At 46.0% G+C, this 20,597-nt stretch overlaps 2 protein-coding genes across 29 annotated transcripts in view; both read right to left on the bottom strand.

Annotated features, from left to right (window-relative positions):
* The window catches only part of Cfap53 (cilia and flagella associated protein 53), a 42,087-nt gene extending 37,297 nt beyond the window's left edge, over positions 1-4,790 (bottom strand). The window contains exon 1 of the mRNA XM_021640760.2: positions 4,353-4,790. Within this exon, the coding sequence (XP_021496435.1) occupies positions 4,353-4,421 (69 nt within the window). The 5' untranslated portion in view covers positions 4,422-4,790. The remainder of the gene's footprint in view (positions 1-4,352) is intronic.
* Positions 4,791-4,941: 151 nt separating this feature from the next.
* Mbd1 (methyl-CpG binding domain protein 1) lies at positions 4,942-20,015 on the bottom strand. 28 transcript variants are annotated; one of them, XR_009589751.1, is made up of 17 exons: positions 16,904-17,198; positions 14,272-14,386; positions 14,012-14,178; positions 13,849-13,931; positions 13,584-13,624; positions 13,075-13,221; positions 12,853-12,981; positions 12,615-12,689; positions 12,394-12,510; positions 12,242-12,310; positions 11,504-11,671; positions 10,880-11,179; positions 10,654-10,791; positions 10,161-10,292; positions 10,013-10,074; positions 8,371-8,935; positions 4,942-5,715 (listed from the first exon to the last, which is right to left on the bottom strand). XR_009589751.1 is itself a non-coding variant. In XM_021640768.2 (17 exons), exons 2-17 carry the CDS (start codon positions 17,681-17,683, stop codon positions 5,643-5,645), a joined length of 1,926 nt encoding a protein of 641 aa, XP_021496443.1. In that variant the 5' UTR covers positions 17,684-17,708; positions 19,751-20,015; the 3' UTR covers positions 4,942-5,642. The 28 variants fall into 28 exon arrangements, 26 of the variants coding, with proteins under 26 accessions (XP_021496443.1, XP_060233031.1, XP_021496452.1 ...); XR_002476536.2 differs by having other exon boundaries at positions 7,033-8,935; XM_021640768.2 differs by lacking the exons at positions 8,371-8,935; positions 16,904-17,198 and adding exons at positions 17,574-17,708; positions 19,751-20,015.
* Positions 20,016-20,597: the final 582 nt, after the last annotated feature.

Raw genomic sequence — 20,597 nt, forward strand, 5'->3', positions numbered from 1 at the left:
AGTCGATATATCACCCAAACCTCATGAGAAGCTTTTATTTGCAGTAGATGGAGATTATCACAGACACCCACAACTGGCCAAAGTGCATAAAATAAGAGACTACAGAATGCTCAGTGCAAAAGGAAACCTATATATTGTGCCGCCAGCCCTGCCCTCACTTCCAAAACTCAGGGATCATTACCGAAGAGAGGACAGAAAGAGCATAAGCACTAGCAACAGTAGATGCCAAGAAAACATCTTCCAGACATATATGCACATATGAACTCACAGTGATGCAACAGCTTGAAGAAAACCTATGTAAGCCCAAGACACACCAAATCCCAACATGAAGAGGGAAGCTGGGCATACAGGCCCACCACTAGCTACAGAATGAATGGCAACAACTGCTAGCTGCTGAGACAGAAGTGGGAGTTTTCTCCAAGGGTGTATCTCCTGATAAGCTGACCATACTCCACGCATGACTACACATCCAAGAATATTGGGGCAGCACAAATTGGTCTTGAAGGGTTAAAAAAGATACAAGTTGGTTGGGTATGGAATGAGGGATGGATATGGGAAGAGTTGGGGTGAATACAAGCAAAACCCACAAGAAACTGGAAACTCTCAAAAAAAAAAAAAAAAAACAACATAAACAAATACATCCTTGAACAGGCAGGGTTCTAGAAGTTATTTAATCAACCAGAGTTATGCACACTATGCTCAAAGAGCTTCAAATAGCTAGACCTGGAGAGTAAGGATCAGGCTTTCTCAAACCTGCTCCTGTGACCTACTGTCCCCACATTGCTTCTAACCAGTTATTAGCATCAAATGCTTCCATTTAAAAGAAGAGGGGGCTGCTGCTGAAATGTACACATGCTAAACTGTGACAGTGAAACAGCAAGAAGGAAGGAAGGAGGAGGATGAGAGAGGGGCTGGTACTAGAACTTTATTCTAATTTGATTTGTATCTTAAAGTTTGAATGTAAGGCCTTATGCTACTGACATTTTGGGATAGTTTCAGTTTCTTTAATTTTTTTTCCACAATGGCCACTCAAAAGTTAGAAGAGTTTGCATGCACATTTTGAAGCTGTATCTACACACTAAATGAAATCTCATTAACTATATCTTTCTCATGTCTGTGTTACCGGCAGTGAGCCTTCTACAGTTAGCTTCTCATCGTGAATGAGAGAACAAGTGTTTCTGGGTAGTCTTGATGACCCCGTGTCTGTCTGGTGCCACCAAGAAACCAAGTCTTGGCCTTTGTGTTTTCAGCAGTGGTCTTAACCAGTCATCCTAGGTGAGTTGTGGCATGTGAGTGGGGAGAGAGGGCCCACACCACTCTCTCATTCATAGTAACAAACCCTTAAGGCACAGGGCAGATTCATTCTGCTGAATTACATTTAGAACAGTTATCAGGTACTGGGGGTTGGTATTTGTAGTAACGTGTAATGGAAGTTTTGGTTTCTGTGTGTTATATAAAAATGCTTTTGTTTTAATCCTAAATGTGGGATTTTAGCTCGGCTATCGTTTGTCCGTAGCTGTTAATGGTCACATGTGGAGTGTGTCTTTTGCCAGCTAGTAACAGCCTTCTAGAGAGGGGTTCGGTCTAGGACTCTGACAGTATAAATATGAGTCTGAGAAAGAGACCGTGTGGTGTTCAGTGTGATGTTCAAAGTTGGTGTGTGGCATGGAGCAGTTTGGAGAGACCAGAGTCAATGTGGCAGTTAGGAGAAGACAGATGGAAATGCTTTGGGTCGCAACGGCGTGGAGGAGCCTGCTAGCTGTGTCTGTGGTTGACAGAGATTGGTCTAGAGCCCTAAAAGAACCCCTTGACCCTAAATAACTGGGGAAAGTAAAGGGATGTCGGCCCTCTCTCCCCACTAACCTTTTCTCTTGCCTACTTAAGGTGGGGGGGTAGTGGAAGCGAGGTAGAGGCCCAAACACCTCAAATAAAGTAGAGTTTTTAAAAAGACCACTACAGATGGCATTCCTCTACAGAAACCACTCAAAGGGGGGGGGGGGGACAAAAATGAAAATAAATAAAAAATAAAGCATCCAAAAATAAACTGATGAAATGTTTCAGGGCTTGGGGTATACAAAGAGGCAGCTAGATGCAGCTGACAGGATGGAATGGAAAGCAGACCCCAAGATGAGAGTAGAAAGTGTATCACGAGAAACAAATCCATGTCAAAACCACTTCATTAAATTACTATTCTCTAACATTCCTGTATCTTATGAATACAGATTCTGTGACAGTGAGGTAGAGTAGGGTCACTTTGGCAGAAGACACAACAAGAACTCAGGTTCTGGTAGACACTTGGGCTGAAAAGAGGAAACACAAAGGCCAGCTAGATGCAACTGTTACCAGTTGTGAGGACTGGAATCAAAATCTGAGGTAGACTTTGACTAAATAGAGGAACAAGGCTAAGAGTTGGTGAGAAACATCATGAGTGGACGCTATACCTAAAAGCCTTTAAACCTTGGGGAATTGAGACACAGTGTCACTGTAGCTCAGGCTGGCTTCAGACTCTCTCTTTAACTGATCATGTCTGTACAACCCAAATGCTGTAATACGCTTATATCACCATGCCCCAGCTAAGTTCCTGGGCTCTGGATAAGAAGGTGTGACCTTGAGTTATCTGAAAAGAAAAAAGAAAATGCCAATCCAGAAAGAGGCTTGTCACTAACCAAAATCCACACCGTTCAATAGAGATATAATACAAAATAGATACGTAATTTAAGTTTTCCTAGAAATGGTATTAGTTAAGTGAAAATAGGAGATTAATTTTGGTAATATATTTCATTTATCCAGTATGTCCAGAATATTATCTTTTTATTATGTGACTCTTAAGATTTTCAACACATTCCTAGAAGTCAGTCATGTATGGCTAGCAACTACAGTAACGGACACGGATGCTAGGATTTGTGAAGATCAAGGAAGGACTGTGCTACTGTCATAGCTCGTGTTCTACATTCGAGAACAGACTTCATCCAGGTTTGATTCTTGTCACTGTTGAACAAGTTATCCAAGCCTCAAGTCCAGGCTTTCTCATCTGTCAAATGACAAAAAAGAAATCTGCTAATGGCTGTTCATATCACTGTTTTTGTTTTATTGCTTTCTCTGAAGGAATTTCTTTGGGTCCAAGCATCACCAATTCTGTTACCTCTCACACACCTGATGAGAACCAACTTTGGCTTTTTTTTTTTTTTTTTCCTCCTATAAGCACAGTATTCATCAGGCCTGCTTTGGCTTTAGCAATCCTCCTGCCCCCGCCCCCGCCCCCTTCCTTATTGGTTATAAGAACATAAATAAGAGTTGCCAACAAATGGCCTGGATCCTGAGCACTGCATTGAGAGACATGACCCCAAAGTGTTCTGTTTCTGTCCCTCGTGTAGTCATTTTAAGCCATTACAGTCCATAGCAGCTTCCAGACTACTTTTTTCCAGGTCAGGCTCTGTAGTTCTTGGGCGTAGAGAAGAGGGAGGTGTGTAAGCGGGCTGAAAGGTGGCAACTGCATCATGGACTATAATATGACTGTATTCTTCATTAGCCTGAATCTTTCTTCCACAAGCTGCTATCACAGAGAACATACCCTATTATCTACTCTTAACGGTTTATTTAGGAGGAAGCCGTTTCTGCAGCACATGAACAGGGTTTTCAAAGGAGGAAGCTTGCAGGGTCGCTGGACATCCCTCTGTACATTCTTCAGTGCTATACACCAGGAGAGGTTCCCACCATGACTCTGATCACATACATGGTAGATCTTTCTGGTCTGTAGAAACCAGTTTGCAGGTTGCATGGATGAGGAGTGCCTGGATTTTTAGCAACATATGTTAAATTGCTTTGTCATGGGCCACCAGCCCATCCTGGGGTTTAACTCTCCAATCTGTTGGGGTACTTTTGTCCACCACCAGTTACTCATTTAGCTGGCACAGGAAATATTCCGTTATCACACACAGCACTCAAAGCCCAAATCTCTTTCTATAGACTATTTTCCTAGGGTTACAAGATCAATCCAGCGTCATACAGTTGAACCATAGCCAGTACAAATGTGGAACTGCTTCCTGGCCCAGTGCCCTTCCACTTATGTTACGAGCTGTGGAGCTCATAGCAAGGGTCAGATCTTCCCGTTTGGGGACTATTGAAGGAAAATCAGAACCATCAAGATCCCAAGTGGTGATTGTAGCTGGAGGTTGGAGAGGAAAAGGATGGGATAGGGGTGGGTGGAATGGTAGATAGATGAGCAATGGACTTTGTCTTCCTCCAAACTCACTGCATCAGGAAGCTGCTTCCCAGGTGAAGGAACTCAGCCAGGTCGACTACACGAGATGAAAAAGGTCCTAAGTTTCCCCACACAAACATCCTGTACTTACTATGATCACCGCCTTGGGAGTAGGGCCCTTGAATTCCCTTGTGACAGTGCCAAACTGCTGGCTGTACATCTTCAATTCTCCTTGGAGTGGTGACGATGGGAACCACAGTGCTCAGTAGCAGTTTGCTTTCCAGACGCACAGGCTGGTTGCCATGGTGCGTCACCCCGCCCCCGTGCCGCTAGAGTGAAGGTGGGCGGGCCAAGCGGAAGCCATCCCAGGAGCACTCTTCACCCCGCCCACCGAGTACTCAGCCTCCCGTAGAAATACCTAGCTTTCTCAAGGGTTCACCGAACAAACTGGGGGAAAAAACCTCTTAAACAAAAAACAACAAAAAAACCCTCTACTTAAAAGATCAAAACACAATCCAGTGGATTTTGCTAGTATCGTCCGTAACTGACCTAAAAGCATGAGAGAGGTTAGTGGACTAGGAAGGCTAAATTTTGTACCACCTTGAAGTCAATCTTAATGGCGGTAATAATCACATGGCAACCTGATGCTTGAGTAGCTTTTTTCTTTTTTTTTTTTTTCTTTTTAAGTTTGCAAAGTATTTCCAGAAACAACCTTCGAGGTTGACAAAATTCTTACAGAGTTGAAGGAACTGAAGGTATCATTAGGTGTATTTTACAGTGAAATAGATCATGGCTCAAGGAACCGAAGTGCTGTATCAAGCCACACAACCAGTAATGTCTGTGAACAAAATCTTCCTACCGCACTCAACGAAGGCCAGGGCTTACACTTTGGGTTAACATAGGAAGAAGGCAGATTAGACATACTGGTGAGACAGTTATCTGACTGGGTTGGAAATGATAAAGTATGGCGCAGTCAGAGTACATCAGGGCTGCAGATCCGAGGTCCTCTGCTAAATTCTTGAGAACCAGGATCCTAGGCCAAAAGGGGAGCACAGTCCAGGAAACTAGATGGTCTTCAGCACACACGGAAACCAGAGTGGACGTTCCCATTAGTACCAACACGGAGTTACAGTGTTTAGGAGTCAGTTATGAATGCTACTTTGGTGGCCCTGTTATGTGGAGGGAGAGAAAAACAGAATGGGGGGGACAAGGCTGGTCGCTGACCGACTCTAAGCGCAGCTCATGATCCTAAGTGCAGCTCATGTGTATACCCTCTTAAAGTCGGTTTTCTTCCAATTAGCATGCTTAATTATTTGTAACCCACCCACTTTAGATTTTCTATACAATACATTTCTAGATTTGGATTCCATTTCCTCAATTCCAGGTTCAGCTTTTCAGTCACAAAAGAATGTCTTTCTTCTCTTAATAATAGTTTTTTCTCCTACAATATTTCTTCTTTCAACTGCAGTTCAGTAAAACACTCATTTTCATTTACTGCTAACAGTTTATGTAGCCTGAAACAAACAAAAAGAAAAAAAAATTAAGAGGATGTCTGGGTTCCCTAGTGTCCAAAGGGCAGCTCCTTCGTTTGAGTTGCTCTAAGTGCATGTCTCCCCTCAGCCCAGAACAAATACCCTCTACTGAAGGGAAGAAACCCCTTAAGCAGGGTTTGTGAAAGACCCAGGGATTGGGGCTAGCTGCCCCACACCCACACCCCTGAGACTTGGGTAGCCATAGCTGTCCTCTTGGTGAGTTTGGGGTCTGCTTGCAGGCATCACAGTATCATCTTGAGCTCACACCCCAGAGGCATCAGCTGATGAGCCTGGGGACACTAACTTGGTTTAGTCGGTTTCACCATTCTCTGAAAAGTGGAACCGGCTTTTCCATACACCAAGAGGCTTTGCTGGAAGAGGCTCTGCCCCAGGGTACCTGGCAGCAGCTTTAGAATCTACTCAATGGTCTTCTCTGGCCTAGGCCTGGAGGACCTTTTAAGGAGGTATGGTGGGATGAGGAGCGAGCGCAGCACCTCAGCCTGCAGCCAACCCACTGAAGCCTAGGGAAATGACAAAAATGAGTGGCCTTGCCACCCACTCTCAGCTTCTCACAGCAGTCAGCAACGTCACGTTACCACCACAAAACATTCCCCAAAGAAACACTAACATAAAACCCATTAAATAGAACAAGAAAAATTGTTTTAAAATAATTTTACAATAGAACTTAGAAATGAAGTTATTTCCAACTTCTATACTATCTCATAAACAAAAACAAAACAAGAAAACTCAAAGGACTGGCCTCTCCATAGTATACTGAATTCTATATTTCAGCATCAACATCCATAATAGACTGGAGATCTTTTTATCGCTTGTAATATATATTGATGCATTTTATAAAATTCCATTTCTGAATCTCAGTATTATGTACAGTGATAACTATGGGCCAAGCTTTTAATACTTGGATGAATGACAAAATACAGCTGAGACCAGCAAGACTGCTATGGATGAGCTTGACAGGATTTCTTGACTTGCTGGGATCATCATGAAATCCATGATCTTCAGCTTTACATTTTCAGCAATGTAGTTTTGTCCTGTTATCCTTGGTTGATTGGCGAGGTCTCCGGAAGCTCAGTCATGGTAGGGTGGCTTTCTAATGTCACCTTGACTAGACTGTGCTTCCTGGAATCCTTCCCCACAGCCTTCTAGTTAAGAACATGGACACACATTGCGGTTAGCAGCAGCGAGGCAGCCGCAGGCTGTTCTTAACACTTGGGAGGTTGGTGCAGAACACCGGGAATGCTGCAGTTCATACAAGCTGCCACTGGTCTGCTGTCTCACCTTCGCACGGGGAAGCAGCAAGTCCTACAGCCAGGCCTTCAGCTGCTACGACTTCCCTGGGATCTTCCTCAGCTTCTCTAGTCCTAGGCCAGATGCTACTTGACTCTGAGGAAGGACACTAGCTTCTTCTGCAGGATACAAACATCATTGGAACTGGAGGCAGTGGGACACTGACATGGGTTCCAGGCCATCTTCTTGAAGTCCAACTCTTGGTCACGAGCTCCCATGTGTCCATCCACCTTCCCTTCTGACTGCCTGTCCTGAATACTTTAACTTCCAGCATTACATACAAGTAACAGTCTTAAAGGCTGCTAAATTGTCTCCCAAAAATTACATCATATAAAATGTCTTCCCAAACTCCCTTAACACACACACACTATTCTTTGTTGTAGTGGTTCTAATCTTTTGATTGTTCCCTACTCAAATACACATAATAACCAGAATCTTCATTCACAAGTCAAATGTCAACCAAAGACATTTCCCTTGGAACATCACTGTCAGAATGACCAGAATACTAGAGACAAGTGGTACGTTCTAGGGGTTAAAAAGCAATACGATTCCTGGACAGAACTAGGCAAAGAAAGGCAAAGGAAGAGTAGAAGGTGGCAGAGAGCTGTGTCTTGTGACTTGAAAAATAAAAAATGAGTAGTCCACATTTGAAGGTCCTAAAGCAGCGGGGCTGGGACTAGGCTAAAGCAAGCTGGGACACACAGGACACTCAGTCCTGGCCCTGAAAAGCTGGCTACCTAACAAAAGCATGTATCGTTTTTGGCATTTTAAAGATGGAAAGTGAGGTACGGCTGAGCCAAGACTGGCCCTGGTGCAGGACACAGTGCATAGATTCATTCAGCCTCCTAACAAACATTTGCGCTGACGGCAGGAAACAAGCACAAAGGTCATCAGAGAGAAGACTGCTGCCAGGAGAAGAGGAGCCAAGCTGACAGCTTTAGTTCCAAGCACTGTTCTGCCTGAAGTGGGAGCTTCTGGGCACAAGCACATTGTCAGCCTGCAGTGGGGAAGAGCACACTTCAGGGACTGAGGAAACCTCTGCAGCAGCCAAGGCTGTCGGGTGACCCTGTCTCCCTACACCCTGGGCATTCCCTAAACCACCACAGAGGCAAACACGTGAGGGATATCTTAGTGTTCATAGTGATCCAGTGCTCTCTGCAAAGTCACTAAAACTGTTACTGTAATTTACATTATTGCACAGGAGACTACAGCTAACAGTCTAGTAGCTTCGGGAACACAGCTTTCATAGCTTGGGTCTATTTCTAGACTCCACCAACACTAGTTGTGTGACACTGGGGAAGTTCATCTTTTCTGAATCTACTTACCCACCTGCAAAAGTGCACAATATCACTGTATTCCTACGGACTACTGTGAGGGCTAAGTGAGTCGGCTCCACAGGAGGAGCTCACCAAATAGCAGTTCCTTTTCCTCCTTTACTCATGTAGCATTCCAACTGCTGTTTCCCTGAGAAAATGTTCAAACATACTGCCAGGTCTCATCCAGAAGCCACCAACAGACATCATGAAGATGGCTTGCTTGACTTGTTTGTAGTGGCTTCAGCTATCTCCTTCCCCTACCCCTACATCCAACTTCTCATTGCAATGAGATCCTTGGAGGAGCAGATGTTCTACCAGCCTTCTACTTTTTTTCTTCCTTTCCAGCTTGCTTCCTCTAAGCTTCAAGGACTGAGCAGGCCTGATCCTTGATTGTGCTTGTAGGTTTTTCTCCTAGGGTTGATTCACACACAAGCTCTGCAACCAGGGGCCCAGCCCCTGAAGTTCAGGGTTGTTTCTCATAAAGCCGGTCTGCAAACATCAAGTTCAGTCCTACAGTCAGTCAGCAGAAGGCTCCAGTCTACTGCATTTTAGCTTCAGGTTTTTTAAGGTCCTTGGACCTAGAGAAGAGGGAGCAGGTCTGTCTGTTGAATGAGGTTTGCTATGTACAAAACACAGGATCATAAAACGATTTCTTACTATTCTATATCCATCATTTTCTCCTTATTTACCTTACTATTACTTTCTTCTATAGACTAGCCATGCAAACAGTACAACATTTGTCTGTGAAGGGGCATAATTTCATCTTCCGGAATACCCTAAGCTCCCTGAAGGCAGGGATCCTGTATCTCCCTCCTCCTCAGCGGTAAGCCTTACAGGCCTCAGTGGAGTCACCAGTGGGAGCCCCAACTCATACAGCAGATAGGATCTTATCATCTCCATCTGCTATCTACAAGGTATACTAGCAGGGTTTCTAGCTGTTAAAACTGCTTTGTGGGAGCAAAGGAATCAGGTTCTTGGCCCACAAGTTTTTTAACTTTGCGGGGGGGTCCTCCTCCCGTCACCACAATGGCATCTTTACTCACTTCTGTTACTAGACAGGAATAGTTCTACAGCATCTGAAATTCAACACAAAAGGTCTGGGAGGCACAGACCAATCTACCCACAAAGGCTGCTCGCTAAGCAGGGTATATACTTGAGACCACAAAGCTACACACAGACTCTCCCCTAAGCAATTCACTGCTTAGGCAAGTCCAGCATCAGCTGTGTGATACAGTCTTCCTATCATCAGGGACAGCTCATCCAACAATGGACGCTCAGAGACTTCAAAGGCCTTCAAGACCACAAACAGTGATCTTCTGACTAAGAATGTTAAGTCTAACTCTTAAGGAATTTTCTTAGGGAGGTGGGAACCAGCCTCCCTTTATCTGTTTTCTCTCCAATCTCATCACGGAGTATCAGTCCTTTCGTTCCTTCCCCAAGAAGGGAACCCTAGCCCTAAAACACCAATGGATTGGGTCTCAGGTATAATCTTTACAATGCTATACACACACACACACACACACACACACACACACACTTACTGGTTGTGTAGTGTAATGGTTGCAGACCCTATGTCCCTCTGCACCCAGGGCCCACATCTGGCCGTATCACCAGATCAGCATTACCCATCTCCAACCTAACTGTACAAGGCACACCTTGGCAACCAAGCTGCTGCATCCCGGAGGCGGGTTCCACCCAGGCTGAAAATCTCCGTGATCTAGGGAAGAATTAACACCATGGTCAGCATAGCAGGAGGAGAAGAGGCAAGGGCAGAACAGGGGTGGGGCATCCCCCAGCACTGACCACTGGTGTGCCAACCCCGCCTATTTCCTCCGCTGGGGATGATTCAGAGACATAATCTTCTCTGTTCTCTTGTCTAGCCACTTCAGGGCCAGGAGGCTCTTGTTTCACAGGTGGAAGGTCTGCATCTATCACCTAGGAGAATGAGGAAGGACAGCAGTTAGGACAGGAATGGCCTGAGGTACATTTCTTATCAGCCAACCCATTATGCAGACAGACTCCACGTTTATTGATAAGAAATGCCACCTCTCTGCCTATGAACCTTTCCAGTTTCTCAGTGATCTCCACTCTCCTGTGAGCTGGGCAATACAGCAGACAAAATTAGATGCCTATGAAGAGGAAGGCACCTACTAGATACGCTGGATAATTCAACAGAATAGTCATCAATAGCATACCTATCTATCACTCTATTTATAGTGCCACCATTATGGCTCATTTTACTTTTGTTTACAGACCACCTGTGTGGTCCCTATAGGACACCCATTACTGCTCTAACCTTCCTGGAGAAGCCAGGCTGCACCGTGGAAGAAGGCAGGAAGGTTGTGTCGGCTGTCCACTCCTCTGCAGCATCCGCCTTCTCTTGTTTCACCTGGGGTAAGGCCATAACCCAACTGGAAGCAGAGCACTGGGCCTCCTGCACAAGGAAAGATAACAGCAGACTTAGTCTCAGCTCCATGGCCTGGGGCTGGGTTGAGCTGGGAAGGGCAGGATGAGCTCCTTACCTGTAATGGGGCTTCTGAGGAAGCCGTAGCAGGGCCCGGCACCTGCACAGGACTGCTGGTTCCCTCTCGTAAAAACACAAGGTCTGTGTCAGGTGGAGGCAGCACAAAGCCTCTGCCTGCTTTCTGCTTCCTCTGCTTGCTGACAGGGCCTGCTGGGCTTGTGCACACAGCCAAAGGTGCCTTCAACGAAGGTCTCAGATGACGCTGTCCAGCAGAACGAGGCCTCTTTCGACAACGATAGTGTGGAGGCGATCCTGCTCTCTCCTCAGACTCTGACCTAGTACTGGGCAGCAGCCGCTTCTGTGTGGGAAAGATTGGGTGCTGTGGTCAACTGATGCCATCTGACCACACCCACCCTGCCCTACTCAATGTGCCTTCCCATCAGACCTGGCACAGAACCTGCAGCCGACATGAGCTCTCACCACTGAACCTATCATTCTCCTGCTAGCAATGGCAGTACCAGCTGGACTCATTCACCCCAGCACAGTGTCTGCTAATCCTCAACTAGAATCACTATAAACCCACCCACCTACCTACCGGGCCTGCCCACCACTCCCAATCAAGGGGTAGGGGTAGGCGGGGCCCAGCCTAGCCCATCCACCTAACCCTTCCTGCCCCACCCACCATGGCAAACTGCAGGCACTGGCGCCATCGACACTTCTGGCGCTTCTGGTTGCTGCCCCCGAATTTGGGCTTGTCACAGCAGAAGTCGCAGTGGCCACAGTCCATCCGCCGTAGGCAGGCTGCACAGGCCCCGCACTTGCGGTTCTGCCGGTGGTTCGTGTCGGGCTGCTGGGGTGGAGGGGAACAGTGGTGCTGTCACTAAGACTAGGAGAGGCCATATCCTCAATATCTATTCAGTACTGCGCCTGGTGCTCATGCAGCCCCATGGAAGAGCTGGTTCCACACGAGGCTCGGCCTGCTAACTCTCCTCAGCTCCTGCCACTTCAAAAGATGCTCCAGGACCATTGGGACAGAGGGCGTGCCATCTCTGTGCCATGCTAGCACCTGCTGGTGAGACAATGTCTTTGGCCCTCACTTTCTCCAGGACTGTGCTGACCTTCCTTCTGTTAGTAGGCGTCACTGGGCCAGCTGTGTTGACTTCGGCTACACAAGTGTTGACCTGCACCCTTGTGAGTGTCAGCACTCAGCCCACTTGTCCTGCACCAGCCATCAATGGTGGTCCACCTACAGTGGGCGCTGTCACTGTGCTGCTAACTCCTCATTCTCTCCCCAGTGGTCGCTTATCCCACCCTATTCCTCACTACTCCTCCCTGCGAGTTCTCTCACAGCACCTGCTTCCCTGGGGTTAAAGAAGCAGCAGGAGAGCCTAGGTTTGTCAGGTAAGGTGGGGCCACTCACTAGCTCGTCCTCGTCTACACAGTAATAGATGAACTCAGCAGGTGATGTGGGCGCTACGTCGCTGAAGTGCTGCAGAGGCAAATGTGCTGGGGTCAGGGCGGGTCCTGAGGAAGTTTAGGGTTGTGCCTTCCCCCTGCCCACCAGGGCCTTACCAGCTCTGTGCGCTCTGGGTGCTGGGATGCAGGAAGCGGAGGCAGTGGCTGAGCTCGAGCTCGGGAGTGATGCTGGGTGGCTACCTTTGAGCTTTTCTTTTTCCGATCCCGCTTACCCTAGAAGCCAAAGACTAGGTAAGGCTTTGTGGCACCAGGCGGACCAGACCCCTGCAGAAAGCATGCACTGAAAGGTCAGGCAGAGTGTGCAGTCAGGCACTCACAGCAGGGGAAACCACAACCCGGGGAGGGCACAGCTGACATCCGTGAGGGTGGCCTCGGAAGCGATGAGCAAGGTGCTGGCAGAGAAAGGCAGGTAGGCAGAACCAAGGAGGTGAGCATGAGACAGAAAAGAAAATAAGAATGAGGCAGGCAAAGCCAGATTGGGAGGAAGCAACAGCAGCAGTGGTGGTGAACTTAGTAGTTGGCTCCACCAGCGCTGGTAACTCCACCCTGACTCACCCAAAAACAGCGCCGCTGCACACACCTCCACTGGCGCTTGAGACCAGAGCGGGGAGGGCGAAGACAGACTCGGCAATGGCCACAGTCCTCTTGGGTCTGACAACCCCGACACATTCCACACCCTCGGCTCTGTAGGGAGGCCGGAGGTGTGACGTCTGGAGTCAAGGCCATGAAGGCCAGGGACTAGGGCAAGCCTTGGCCCACCTTAGGTGCCCTACTCACCTTCTCCACAATCCGTAGGCAGCGTCTCCGCTCACACTTGCAGAAGAGCCCTGAGGCCACGTCGTCAGGCAGCTGTAGGCGGCAAGTGGGACATTCGCCACAGTCTTCTTTCACCAGGCAGGCTGTGCACTCTCCACAGCCAACTCGCTGTCAGACAGACGAGGAAGGTTAAAAGCCCGGGTGAAATTCCAGGAACGCTGCTCTCCAAATGTTTGCACACTTAGTAGTCTCCTGGCAGCCTCCTTACCATAGCTGATAAATTACTGACCAGCTTGCCAACACCAAGGCCACTACTATGTCTTCTACGAGCACTCTGTTAAATTCATCCCTGTGTCCACTGATACCCCACTAATTCCCATTACTGCATCTGCAACAAACCAACAGCCAGGTCCCTATTTAAAAAAAACAGTAAGAAAAACAAAAACCCAACTCATCAATCCTGGGCCCTCCCCATCATTCCTACCACAGCCTGCTCCTCTGCAGACTTCGAGGAAACATACTGCTCTTACCTTAAACATTCTCTGTTCTCGGTTGAAGGCAATTCTCTGTGCTGGCAGAAGAAGAATGGAGAGAAGTAGGAACAAGGCAGCAGACATGGCTTTAGCTACTTCCTTAACCCCAGTGTTCACCATTCTATCTATGCCACAGACAGGCTTACAGGCTGACTCCAGATATGACAAAAAGCCCCTAACATGTACTCTACAGCCTCCAGCTTAGCCCAGCACTGGTCCACCATGTGGCCTGTCTCCTAATCCCCAGGGACTTAAAGCTTACCTCGGCAGTCTTTGCACAATGTCTTGAGCCTCTTCCTTCTGATGCCATCCCATGAGAAGCGGATTCCACAATTCTCACAGAACCTAAAGTGAAAAGGACAGGGGTAAGCAACCCCAAACCCAAGCTGTGTCACCCACCTGGCTCACTTTGAGCCAACACTCACCCAGGTGCAGGTAATGAAGATGGAGCTGTGCCAGTAGCAGCCTTAATGGCATCCCGTGGAGTCTCTTTCCTGACCTCACTCCTCTGTGGCCCAACCTGCTGTTTCTTAGCCTTGGCTGATTTAGAAGGTTTCTTTTTCTTTTTGCTGGGGATAACTGAGGGATGAGTCTGGAGATGAAGTCAGGAAGACTGGGTCAGAATTAACATCTGGGGGTCATGTGACACAGATGCTCCTGCTTGGGCACAGACATTGTGAAGTACCTTGGGAACTGGATAGCACAAGATGCCTTGTCTGAAGTCAAAGAGGGTAAGATCACACGCAGGGCCCAGGTATCGAGTCAGCTCAACCTTGCTTCGGATCTTGTCTCCTGTGGGGCTGAGAATGAACCACAATGACTTGGCACCAAGATGGAGCCAATGTCACGCTTCCCACACAACATCCTCATGTATCTGATGAGATGCAGGAAGCAGTCTGGAGTTAGCCTGTGAGCCCCACCCAAGTCTTACCCCAAGATAAGTAACAGGACTACAAAATAAAAACATAAAATCAGCATGCATACAAATGTTAATAAATAACATAATTATGGACCTCATTTTGATCCATAACATCATATATTCTATGGTTACCCCATTAAATTATATTATAGTGGAAAATTCTATTATCTGACAACACTGTAACAATTTTAATGCCATAATACAAAACATTATTTAGGCATCTGTAATAGCGTTACTGTAAACAAGTACAATGCCTACAGCACAGTAATATACAGTACATAATTAATGATAATTACAATTACTGGTTTATGAGCTTAGTGTAATTTTATTATTTTAGAGTTCTTATGAAAAAATATACTGTAAAACTACAAAATGCTAGACTAGTAGTAACCTAATATAATTAAGTGGTTACTCCTTTGCTTCTTTTGATTTCTCTCCTGTGCTTGATTTAATCTCCTAAATTTTGTTCAGCGTAGGAGCAGTATGCCATAGTTTATACATACAGTTACATGGTGCTCAATGATGCTCCTCCCATCAATAACCAACTGCATATAAGTCCCATAAGATTATATTGTCTAATGACACCACACGTCCTAGTTTTATAACCTATGATTTTTACACGAAAAACCATTAAATAACATGTTTCTCAGAATGTATCAGTACCAGTAAGCAATATAAGACTACATGAATATTTAGCTTAGGTGCACAGTATAGTGCATTATACCTCCTGGGTTTGTGTGGTATAATAAACTCCATTCACTGCAGAGTTCTCAGACTGTATTATTATTGGCAACTGTATATAGACACATAAACAGGCTGGACATAGAGGCATATGCCTTCAATCCCAGCACTTGTGAGGCGGAGACAGGTGGATGGAACTCTGTGAGTTCAAGGACAGGCTGGTTGACAGAGCACCTCCAGGGCTAGCAGCACTGTCTCAAAAATAAGTAAATGAATAAATAAAGATACAGAAACATACTTACACCATGCAACACCACTAATGTTAAATACATATGAGTAAATTTCAGCAAAAACTACAGCCGTTTGATTTTGGTTTGAGACGGAGATCTTGTTTTAACCAAGAGGCTTTGAAACTCTCTATGTAAAGAAAGATGAGCAAGAACTTCCGATCCTCCTGCCTCTATCCTGCCAGGCGCTAGGACCTCAGGAGTATACCACCAAGCTTAGTTTACGCAGGGCTGGAAATCACTACATGCCCACTAGATAAGCACCCAATACTTAAAAGTTATGTATTGCGTAAGAAATGAATAATCATAAAAGCTTGTAACAAAATCTTTAAAACATGAAAATGAAATTATATGCAATACAAGGTATAAGCAGTTAATGTTGAGGGGCAAATCTCCAGGTCTCCTCAGTTCGGCATCAATTGTGAGAGGCATTCATTGTTTCTTGAAACAAACTATCTACCCCTTGTAAAAACAAGTAACTTTAGAAAAGGTTCCTTTCCAAAGTAAAGGGCAGCACACTTGCTGCATCGATCCTTGATCATGCAAGCTCAGATAGGCAGCGCAGTACATTCGCTACTTAGCCCTCTTCATGTCATCCTATGGGAACTGGGATGCGGAGAATGTCAAAAACATGACATTCTGGGTTTGGCGCTTAATGTGAGAAACTTTTTTCTTTGGCCCAGAAGTATCACATTTCCTACCAGCATCCACAAAACTAACAAAATCAATTTACTATTCTGATATATATATATATATATATATATATATATATATATATATATATATTAGTATATATATATATCAATTACTTGTAAGTTTTGAAATATTTCTACAATCTCATAGTGAAAAAATTTACAAACATAATGAAATATATCTGAAATTTTATTATATTCTTCTAAGGAATTGGCAACTTAAACAGGAAGACTGTAAACATTTTAATAGCTACATCACTAATACATTCTAACATAAGCTTATAAACTTCAGTGTTGATGCATTTACAGTCAATTCTCATTAGAGATAATTATGCATTATAAAATTGCCAACAACCCTGAATTCTTGAAGAAGAACCACTGTTCCTACAGGAGATAAAGGAGTAGGTTCCAGCAAGCCCAACATTTTCAGCTGTTGATCAATACATAGCCTTATTTTATGTGTTTCTGCTTAAAAACACCATAACATTTGTTTCTCATAAATGGCTCCAAGACTGGTTGATGATTAAGGGCCATGAATTTAGAGGATGTTTTGTCTAGGTGTTCTGCCAGTGTTTTGTGTTTTTCTGAAGATACCTGATGTACAGAAGTAATGTTTTCACACCTTATCACCTTCTGAAACACGCAAATTGGCCAGCAACAGCTGAAATGGTTTACATTGTCCTAACACTGGCTACTGTCTTTGGTTTTCTTCACAATAACACTGCTCACTATGCTTACTGATATTCATGGCTCCATACATTGAGCTGCTTTCCCAACTTCTCTGAAGCATCAGCAATTACTATAGATGTTAATTTTTGTTCTTCCCACAGCAGCCTCACACACATCTCAGCAAGTGTTCTCCTCTCTTCCTGATGCACCATTCCTGATTTTTAACATTGTAACTCAAGTGGATAGCACTTCAATTCATGCCTGGAAGAAGCTTATCTGACAGGAGAAAAGGCACATGACTGTCTTCTTGCATTCAGAACTCTAGAAAACACTTCAGCACTTTATCTGGGAGTCATTTTAAACAATGAATTTGCCAACAAAAATATGGCACTAAATATATCATGGAAAAGATGACCGGTTTGCAGTAGAAAAAAGAAAAAGAAAAAAAAAAAAAAGAAAGAACAAATCAAAAACAAAGTTCTTGTTCAACTCTGATTCAGAATACATGCACTAGACAATTCAAATTTTTAGCTATTCCATGTGTCTGTGAATAATCACAAATGCACTGTGAATATTGACTTTGATCAAATATACTTTATTAATAGGTGATTATGAAAACACAAAACTTTTACTAAGGACTATGTGTACAATTTTAACTCGATCCATAGATTTAAACACACCTGTTCAATTACTAGCGAAGTCCAACTCTACTGAACACTGTCCACAAGCCACCCATTACCTCTGATAATAGATGTCTGAGCGTCCACAGGAGGCCCCTGACTTGCGAAAGGACTCACGGCGTTTCCAGCCAGGGCCCAGGGCTGGGCAATCCCGCCAGTCCTCAGCCATTGATGCTTCAGGGAAGAACAGAAGCCTGCAAGATTGGAAGAAGGTAGTGTTGCAGGATATGGGATCACATTGTGAATGCTGAGACTGTGTTTACTAGGAAAAAAAACACAAAAACCTGTTTTTAATTGTGGTGTGGCTCAGCCCTAGCACACACCCTTAATTCAAGAGCTTTCTGCTTGAATACTGTAAACAGGATTAAATAAAGTCAACCATAGGTCAGGAGGCAGAGCAGCGACCAGCTGACAGGAAGTAAATGTAGAATTATTAAGAAGAAAAAAAAACATTGAACTAGGATGTCAGAGGAGAGGTAGAGATCCACAGAAAGTAGAAGGGAGGGACAATCAGTTTTAAGGAGGTTTTGAGACCCATTGGAGAGGAGGCATTCCTTCTCAGACACTGGCTGAGAGGGATGGTCAGCTGGGTACTTTCTCTGCCTCTCTGAGTTAGCAGGCTTTCACCCCAGCATCTGGCTCCTGAGTCTTTATTGGTTAAAATCTAATGATTGAGATTTTGATAAAAACAACGAAACAAACAAAACCAAAAACAACAAGGTAGAGTATGGAAGAGAGTAGCAAACTGTTTCCAGGCCACAAAAGTCATGTATTTCCTCTAATACTTACCCTAGACCAGCACAAGTATGCAGCTAGCTTTCGTTACTTTGTGGGTTCTTTTTCCCACCCTTTATGCTGCTCTCGCCCCACTCCCCCATCACTAGATAGGAGAGGAGAGAGAGAAGGAGAGCAAGGGAGACGGGGAGAGGGAGATCCTTGAATCTAATTTCTTATTTCTTTGAGCACAACTACTAACAAACTGTAACCAACCCCCCCCTGAACGACCAACAACCCCTGACACCACCTCTCCAGGCCTCCCATTTCTAGCTCATCTGGGAAGTTCCCAGAATTCCAAATGTCATACAATCGCAAAAACTACTTGTAGGTGGCAAAACCACACCTCTGCTATCACATAATCTAGCAAATTGGTCAGTTGCCGCACGCGGTCTGAAGCAGCTCTATATCCCCACACCTGGCATTAAAATGAAAACATTATCTTCCTGTGTTTTCTAAGGAAGCCAAAATTCCAGAATTGTCACTACAGACATATGTCCCTGTTACAGGAAATACTCTCTGTGTTAGACCTAACAGCCCCATCCCTCCTCTGTCATCCTCCAAACATGCATATTACCCGTCCTCAGTCTGCGAAGACTCATTCCTCCTATTCTGTCTACGAGGTCCCTATGTCTCTTGTCCTCAGTCCTCTACTTCAGTATTCTAATCACCCATTCAAACTTCTCCTGACCTGAGTTTCCAAGGCCTTTCAGTGTTCCAGCTGAATTTACGCATGTCAGAGCCCCCCATTCCTCCACATTGGGACCAAACATTCCCCTCGTTCTTTCCACTCCTCAGCCTGGAAGCTTATGTCTCCCCTTAAACCCAAGAGCTCTCCCCAAAGCTTATTCTCCCTCGTTATTCTGACCCACGGTTCCTCTCCAATCTCAGCCTCGAACGCCTCTATTTCTCACCCCTACAGCCAGTAGAAGCTACTCTTCCCCGTTAACTTCATCAGTCTCCCTTTCTCTTATCATCCTGTGGAATTTCTTGGTTCCTCCACATACTGCGCTGCCTCGTTCTAGGACGAGGCCATCCCTGTCACTCTTTGGCGACGCTACTTCTTTTCGTCCTCCAAGAGTCCCTACTCCCTCGTTATCCTAACCCTGCTATTACTCCTTTAACCTGCCTCGGGACCCCATCCTCTCGTTATAGCTTTGGAACCTCTTTTCTATCCTCTTAACACGGAGACCCAATGACTGTCTGAACGTTCTGATCTCTTCTATTCCTCTCCATACTAGTCGCAGAGTCTCGACACTGCTGTCATCGCCCAGCTTTACATTCCTCCCCTTCCGTTCTTTCTGTCCAGCTCCACCAGTGCTCTCTCTTTCAATATTCACAAGACGCCATTCCTCCTGCTGGCCCGAAGGCCCTTCGTGTCTCCCCGCTAGCGTTCGGGGCCTCAGTTCCTCGCCAGCCTCCTCCTGAGCTCCCTGCACATCCACTCCCAAGGCTGTCTCACCAGCTTGACACTAGGCCCGCAGCTTCCTGCGCCCTACGCCCGTGGACCCATGGGGAGGATCCTGTTTGCGCGGCCCGCCTGGTCCACTCTCTTCTTCTTCCTCCTCCACCGCAACCTCCGCCAAAACAGTAGTTGTTGCTTCTGCGGCCGTTGGTTGCTCCCGGAACCGGAAACCCACTGCTTGCCTTTGGGTCTCCGATCAGGAACCGCACCTGTGTGCAGCCTTGACACGCGTGCCCTCAGTGGGGAGGCTCCTGCGCCTGCGTCCTGAGTCCTCACTGGGGCGCGTAGGCTGCCGTGGATCTTTTGCGCCTGCGCGCTGGCAGCGCCCGCAGCCCACACGCTCGCCCTTGCCTGTGCGCCTGCGCTCAGCGGTGCCGTAGTCAACAAGGCTTTCCCCGCCGCCAGTCCAGGGAGCGTAGGTGGTGTCAGTTTCCAACACAAGGGGCCGCGGTCGGCCTGTCCGGCACCGCCCACTCTTAAGTTTCTGTATTCACAAGTAGCTCGAGCAGGGACGCCGAGGTTGTGTGTCCACTTCCTTTCCCAGGAGACACCTTCCTTTGTTCCCGTGACTACCTTCCTTGGTACTGGTACCCACTTTTTCCTGGAATAGGGTCCCAGCGAGGTTCTTCCCTTAGGAATCAGGGAAGAAGCATGGTGTGCAAGCAGTTGTAATGAGGGCACCAAGTGAGAGTTTGCTCATCCCTCAAGGCCAGAGGGAGAGGATGGTGAGCTAACCAAGGTAACCTATTTTGTTTAAAGCTGACTCCATTTTATGTGCTTCACCCATCCGTTCCTTGGCACTGCTGTGTTACGGTGTAACAGAGAACGAGAGTTGGAGACAACT

Source organism: Meriones unguiculatus, chromosome 2 (assembly GCF_030254825.1).
Source record: "Meriones unguiculatus strain TT.TT164.6M chromosome 2, Bangor_MerUng_6.1, whole genome shotgun sequence".
Classification (NCBI taxonomy): Eukaryota; Metazoa; Chordata; class Mammalia; order Rodentia; family Muridae; genus Meriones; species Meriones unguiculatus.

Excerpts from the sequence above, each read along its gene's own strand:
- Mbd1 (XM_021640766.2), bottom strand. The coding sequence starts at position 17,046 with ATGGTGCATCAGGAAGAGAGGAGAACACTTGCTGAGATGTGTGTGAGG. Across the intron at positions 14,387-16,903 it reads GTATGGAGCCATGAATATCA|CCCCACAGGAGACAAGATCC; the intron begins GTAAGCATAGTG and ends GTTCATTCTCAG. Across the intron at positions 10,293-10,653 it reads AGCCTGGCTTCTCCAGGAAG|GTGATAGATGCAGACCTTCC; the intron begins GTTAGAGCAGTA and ends TCATTCTCCTAG.